Source organism: Cariama cristata, unplaced genomic scaffold (assembly GCF_000690535.1).
Source record: "Cariama cristata isolate BGI_N322 unplaced genomic scaffold, ASM69053v1 scaffold26933, whole genome shotgun sequence".
Classification (NCBI taxonomy): Eukaryota; Metazoa; Chordata; class Aves; order Cariamiformes; family Cariamidae; genus Cariama; species Cariama cristata.
In genome coordinates this window covers 1-6,571 of record NW_009610591.1, presented here as the reverse complement: position 1 = coordinate 6,571, position 6,571 = coordinate 1, and the positions used below count along the sequence as shown (strand labels likewise).

Sequence of the window (6,571 nt, the reverse complement as noted above, 5' to 3'; positions counted from 1 at the left end):
CAAGCACCGCACCAGAGCGTTGCTCCTTCAACCACGCCAGCTCCCTTTGCACGAGGCATTCGCCTGGTTGCGGCATGGCCACCTCCTTCGCATGTCCCGTGCTTCGTGGCGACTGCCTTCGAACAACACTCCCCCCGCAGCCAGCCCCAAACTCACTCCAGCTAAACCAGAACCAAACCGAGACAAGGTTTAAAAGACCTTCAAGTCCTCCCGTAGTCTAAGAAGGGCCAAACCTCAGAGAATGTCAGACAAGTGAGGTAGGGTCCCCCGCAGAGCATGGTGAAGTCCCGCTGCTGCAGACACCGGGGCCGGTCGCTGGGCGATGCCTTGGCTCGCGAATGGCTGGTGGCCCCAAAAGGGTGGCTGTTTCCCCAGCAGCATCACCGCACCGCTCAGATGGGATGCTCGTTACGGCCGGGAGTTAATGGCGCAGCGACGACGGCTATTGTTTCTTCACTTCCTCTTGTTATTTCCCCTCTCCACAGATGGGGAGATCACTTCCAAGCCAATGGTGCTATTCCTGGGACCGTGGAGCGTCGGCAAATCCTCCATGATAAACTACCTCCTCGGGCTGGACGACACTCCCTACCAGCTCTACACAGGTACCGCGCTCACCGCTCCCTCCCTGCTCTGCCAAGGGTGTGCTGGCACCTGCATTTCTGCATCCGTGCGGTCAGCCATTCCCGGCCGCGTCTCTTCAATCGCCCTTGTTATGGCAGGGAGGTTGCGATCTGGTCTGTGCCACCTGGTCGTGGTACCATGTGGAGGGAGAGGTCCCGCACCACGGCCCAGGGTCTGTCCACCCTCCCCCGGGAGGAGAAGGGCATCTCTCCCCACAGCATCCCCATCCCGCAGCACAGGGCTCACTGCCTCCGACCCCGACCACGAGAGCAGCTGTCACATCACAAGGGCAACTCACCCTTGTCTTCTCCCCTTCCCTCCTCACGTGGAGCCAATTAATTCACCTTCCCAGGAAAAAAGCCATTCCCCTTCCCTCCTCCCTGCTCCCACGGATGTCGTCTCGCAGTTGAGGGCAGATGTCCGTGGCCAGCTCTGTGCCGCGGCGATGAGGGCTCCCCGGAGGTGGTTCTCCAGGACGCCTTGTGCAGTCAGGCCACTTCCAGAACAACCAGACCCCACAGAAAACAGCCCTGCTGGCCTTTTCTCCAGAGGTTTGGCAAGAATTTCATAGCCCTGCCGCTTGCCTTCCCTCCACATCACTTGGCAAGTCAGTGACGCTCCTGGGCTCTGTGGCTAGTCTCAGGCCAGCCCTGTCACGTTCGTTGCCCAGCAGAGATTTCACAGCTCTTCTGTTCCTCTCGTTGTTGGGCAGGGGCAGAGCCCACCACCTCCGAATTCACTGTCATCATGCACGGCCCCAAGCTGAAGACCATCGAGGGCATCGTGATGGCTGCTGACAGCGCCCGCTCCTTCTCGCCCCTGGAGAAGTTTGGGCAGAACTTCTTGGAGAAGCTGATAGGGATCGAGGTACCTCACAAACTGCTGGAGCGAGTCACCTTTGTGGACACGCCGGGCATCATTGAAAACCGCAAGCAGCAAGAACGAGGTAGGGGTTTACCGGGTTCATCTAAGGGACTCCAGAAACGATGCCGTAACGATGTGAGGTGACAACGATGGCTGAAGCACAAGGGGGAAGAGCCTTAGGCTACAAAAGGGGTCTTGCACCGGAGGGGATGGTGACGTTTGTCTGCCCATGGCTACGGCAGAAGCAGCTGGGACCTGGGGAACATACCCAAGTGTCGTCAGCTACGGCAGCCAGTTCTGCTGTTTGGAGGTGTGACAGAGAGGCGTTTCAGCAAGGTGTTTCCTGGGGACTCCCTGGGTTGTTGATCGCCTGCCTCAGCTCAACATTTAATGCCCCATTTCTCACCCTTGGAGTCAGGCTTTGCCAATGGCTGGTGCTACAACAGGGCCCAGAGAAGCACCAGTCCATCCCCAGAGCACCCGGGATGCCAGGACAGAGCAGCAGAGCTTCTTGACCCACTTGGTGCCCACTGGGGAAAACAATGACGTGGCCAGTATCTGCTCATGGGAGCAGCAGGAACCAGTGGCCAGCAGCAGGGAGAAAGCAGGTTCGGAGGCGAGGCCGAGGGAAACGCGTAGTTGCAGGCCCAGGCACACAGGGATGGGTTTGTGGATGTGGCTGCCCCATCCCTGGAAGTGTTCAAGGCCAGGTTGGATGGGGCTGTGAGCAACCTGGTCTGGTGGAAGGTGTCCCTGCCCATGGCAGGGGGGTTGGGGCTGGATGGTCTGTAAGGTCCCTTCCGACCAAACCATTCTGTGATTCTGTGATTTTCATGCCAAGAAACTCTGAAGTGTTTTTAGCACATGAGAAACAGGTTCTAGGCTACATGGGAAGTCCAGTGTGTCTCACACCCTGTCCAACCCAGACAGGGTGTGAGGCACGGCAGGCTCAAGGTTTATCTATCCCTTGACCTGAAGGGACTCCTCTTGTGCTGGCCATTTCTGCTGGATTTCTGTCTTTTCTCTCCTCAAGGTTACCCATTCAACGACGTGTGCCAGTGGTTCATTGACAGAGCTGATCTCATCTTCGTTGTCTTTGACCCTACGAAGCTGGACGTGGGCTTGGAGCTGGAGATGCTGTTTCGCCAGCTGAAGGGTCGCGAGTCTCAGATCCGAATCATCTTGAACAAAGCCGACAGCCTGGCTACCCAGGAGCTCATGAGAGTCTACGGTGCCTTATTCTGGAGCCTGGCTCCTCTCATCAACGTCACGGAACCACCCAGGGTGTACGTTAGCTCCTTCTGGCCCCAGGAATACCATCCAGATACCCACAAAGACCTGTTCCTCAAAGAAGAGATATCGCTCCTGGAAGATCTCAACCAGGTGATTGAGAACAGGATGGAAAATAAGATCGCGTTCATACGCCAGCACGCCATCCGGGTGCGCATCCACGCCCTTTTGGTCGATCGCTATCTACAGACCTACAAGGACAAAATGACCTTCTTTAGCGATGGAGAACTGGTGTTCAGGGACATTGTGGAAGATCCTGACAAATTCTTTATCTTTAAGTCCATTCTGGCAAAGACCAACGTCAGCAAATTTGACCTCCCCAACCGCGAGGCTTACAAGGACTTCTTTGGCATCAACCCCATCACCAGTTTTAAGCTGCTGTCTCAGCAGTGTTCCTACATGGGAGGGTGTTTCCTAGAGAAGATCGAGAAGGCCATCACTCGGGAGCTTCCCGATCTCCTGGGAAGCATCGGTTTGGGGAAGAAGCCCAACGTTCTCTCCTGCGACATCACTGGCTGTGGCGAAACCCCAAAGAATCGCTACAGGAAACCCTAAGGTGTTCTGTAATATAACCATCCGCGTGTTCCTACTGGTGAATGAGCTTATGTCTTATCTGTCCAAGAAGCCGTGGTTTGTTAACCCTTTGAGTGCCACACTGGCAAAGGCTACTGTACGATGAGGACTTTGAGTCATTGACATCGATGGCAGGGGAAGATGGGTGGGCATAAGAAAGAGAATAAAAACTGTGAATTCCTGACATTTTATCTTTGTTCTTTTGAGTAGAAGGCAATGTTTAAGCTGTAAGTATGAGCAATGCACGGTGAGCTAGAACTGTAGCTGCTTTTTCACTGGTGCCAAGAGTGCGTGAACAGGAATTTCAACCTCTGCACCCCCGAAGCCGGCAGGGAGCGAGAACGAGGGCACGGCACGGCGTGAGAGCACAGTGGTGACACACTAACCCACGGCGTCACCGGGAGCCCCAGGGCAAAGCGCTGGGCAAGGAAAGAGAGGCCAGGTCCCAGCTGTTGCTTTCAGGCACAAACATCCTACAAACCTCTGCAAATATTGATCGTGTTTTTCTTTCTGAGACTTTTAGGTGGCCCGGTGAGTTCTCCTTTCATCTAACAGCTGAGTTGAACTTCTGCAGCTTTCACCTGAGTGTTCGCCTTAAGAAGGGGCTTTTGCAGGGACATTTGTAGCTCCAGACAGGTAGCCACGGTGGGATTTGCAAGTCCATGTCAGAGGAAGAAGTGGGCTGGAAAGAAGCTGCCAGCACTGGCTGAGCTGTGCTGGAAGAGCAGGGCCAGCACCCCAAATCAAGACAGTCCCGCAAGGAGCCGTCAGCAGGTTTTCCTCCTCCTGGGCCAGCACAGGGAGAGGGCACTTCATGCCTGCATCTGCCATTAACCTCAAAAACCTGTGCCGGCAAGTCAAACCTGCGGATCAGCAGGGCTCCGAGGGTTAAGGGTTTGGCAGTTTGACTTTGTTCAAGTCCATGTTGCTGTTTTCTCAGTCAGACCCCTGTGGGTTTGTGCTCTGTGGTGGGAGGCAGGAACAGGGGGTCACTGGCCGCATCCTTTTTGCCCATCTGCTGGTCTGTTCTCCCTAGGACAATCCAGGCAGATTTCTGTGGCTTGTTTGTCAACCTTCCCCCATTTTAGCCATTTGTTGGCTCATCTCTACACACTGGCACTTGGTCCTGGGAGGAGAAGGAGCATTGCTTTGGAAGCACCCGAGCAGGATGAGGTTCCCCATGGACAGCCAACCTTGAAACCTGTCAGTGAAAGCCAGGGGATTAGAGGTGGCCTCACCACTTGGCCCTCACGGACAGCACGGCTGGCTGCCAAGGGGTAGATCATCATCAACATCAACATCATGAACATCACCAAGGGGTAGATGTTGCCCTGGATGGAGATTGGTGCCTTCGAGCCCGCCAACGATTTTTTTTACGTCCTTTCTCCTTCCTCCTGCCAAATGACCACAGTTAGTGCTGCTCTCCAGGAAACTTCTGGAGCAAAGGGACTTATCTTCAACAGGAACAAGCTGAAGTAGAGGTGCCGGCTGAGGACGTCCTTTCTCCTTCCTCCTGCCAAATGACCACAGTTAGTGCTGCTCTCCAGGAAACTTCTGGAGCAAAGGGACTTATCTTCAACAGGAACAAGCTGAAGTAGAGGTGCCGGCTGAGGCAAGAAAAAGGCAAAAGGAATGAAAGAGGTGGAAAGAGAAGGCTGGGAATGGAAGGCTCTGTTGTGATGGGAAGGGTGCAAAGGGCAGTGCCCCTCGTCTCCACGTGCCCAAGGGGATGTGAGCTATGGCAGAAGGTCCGTGGGAGCTCCACGTTCCCCAGCACTGAGGCCAGGAGCTGCGAAGAAGAGGTCCCCTCGAGTCCAGGTGAGTTTGGGGAGATGCCGCCCCAGGGACTTCCATGCTCCCTGCCTCTGCTTCGAGGTAGGACTCTACATTTGAACTAATGAAGGCAAGACCCAAGTCTATGTCCAAGCATGGGATGGGGTATGGCTCATCCAGAGGGATTTTGCCTGCAGCGCAGAGGGGACTGGAGGTCCGAGGGAAGGCAGGCAGGGTGTCAGAGAAAGCAGCAGCCAGAACAGCCCAGAGAGAAGCGACGTCCTCGTGAGTCAGTGCCGCGAGGTCTCAAACCTGCCCCAGAGCTGCTGCCCACACCTGCTGTTCCTTCTCCTTTCTTGTACGTGACCCCATTGCTCACCAGCTCCTCCTCGCCTCTCACTCTCCTCCGCCGGGCTAGTCTGCATGGTTTTCTGAAGAGCTAATGGAATAGAAGCACTGACAGAAACGGGCTAACATTGTCACTGTTCCTGCTGTCACACTGCGTGTCACTGTCACGGCAAGCAAAGGCCATCAAACGTTTCTATTTGCAAGCGCCATATCGCTCCATCTCTTTCCTTGCTGCCCTGTCCCCCCAAAGCCCGTGGGCTCTGGGGTACCCAGGGAAAGGCTCCGCATCCCAGGAAGGATCTCTGACTCTCCCTTGAACCTGAAGGCACCATGGCTCTGCTCTAAGGTTGCTCCCATCATTCTCCCCATCCCTTCTCTGTTTTCCTTTTATTTTATTTATCCTCCAGCACGCATCGCCTCCTCTCCTCCCTTTCTCCTCCCTTCAGCACCTGCACGCCCTGTGCAAAGCCCTGGTGCCCGTGTCCTGGATGGGGCTTCTCTGTGACAGCCAAAACCTTTTCCCCCCGCCAATATGGTACGTTAGGGTTCTCTCTCCAAAGCGGTGGCAGCGGTGGTCTGAAGCTGGGGCTGTTTTCTGCTCCCTGTGACGCACGCTGACTCTGCTCCGTGAAGGCTCGGGCAGACGCTGACATCGAGATGCTTTCGCTCTCATGGATCCAAGTGGTTGTCAGTCCCAAGAGGATTGCAGTCCCCAGCCTAGCCCTCTCCAAGCTTTCTTAGGAGAGCTCTGGGAATCTGGGAGTGGAAATGAGGAGCAGGTAGATCTTTTCATTTGGCCAAGAAAACCCCAAGCCCCTGCACCCGCAGCACCGGTGGGGTGAGCATCTTGCCCAAGAGCATCGCAGGAGAGAGGGAGCTGGGACACAGGCCCATGTAGATGCCCGTGATCGTGTGCATTGGGATAAAACTGTCAGCTTGAACATCAGTCTGTCTAATAAACTTGGTATTTTCCAAACACACTCCCTGGAGATGCTTGTTTTGTTTCTCCCGCCGGTGTGGTGCAAGCGCTGCGGCCGGGGTGGCCGAGGGGGTGCAGCTGCAGGGAGCAAGGCAGGAGCTCCCATCTCCTTCCCCATACCCC

The 6,571-nt window shown here is 55.4% G+C and overlaps 1 protein-coding gene across 1 annotated transcript in view; it reads left to right on the top strand.

The window, feature by feature from the left end:
• SRL (sarcalumenin) overlaps window positions 1-3,526 on the top strand; it is a gene marked incomplete at its 5' end in the record, with an annotated part of 15,213 nt that extends 11,687 nt beyond the window's left edge. The window contains 3 exons of the mRNA XM_009697939.1: window positions 486-602; window positions 1,334-1,567; window positions 2,519-3,526. Of these exons, the coding sequence (XP_009696241.1) occupies window positions 486-602; window positions 1,334-1,567; window positions 2,519-3,330 (1,163 nt within the window). The remainder of the gene's footprint in view (window positions 1-485; window positions 603-1,333; window positions 1,568-2,518) is intronic.
• Window positions 3,527-6,571: the final 3,045 nt, after the last annotated feature.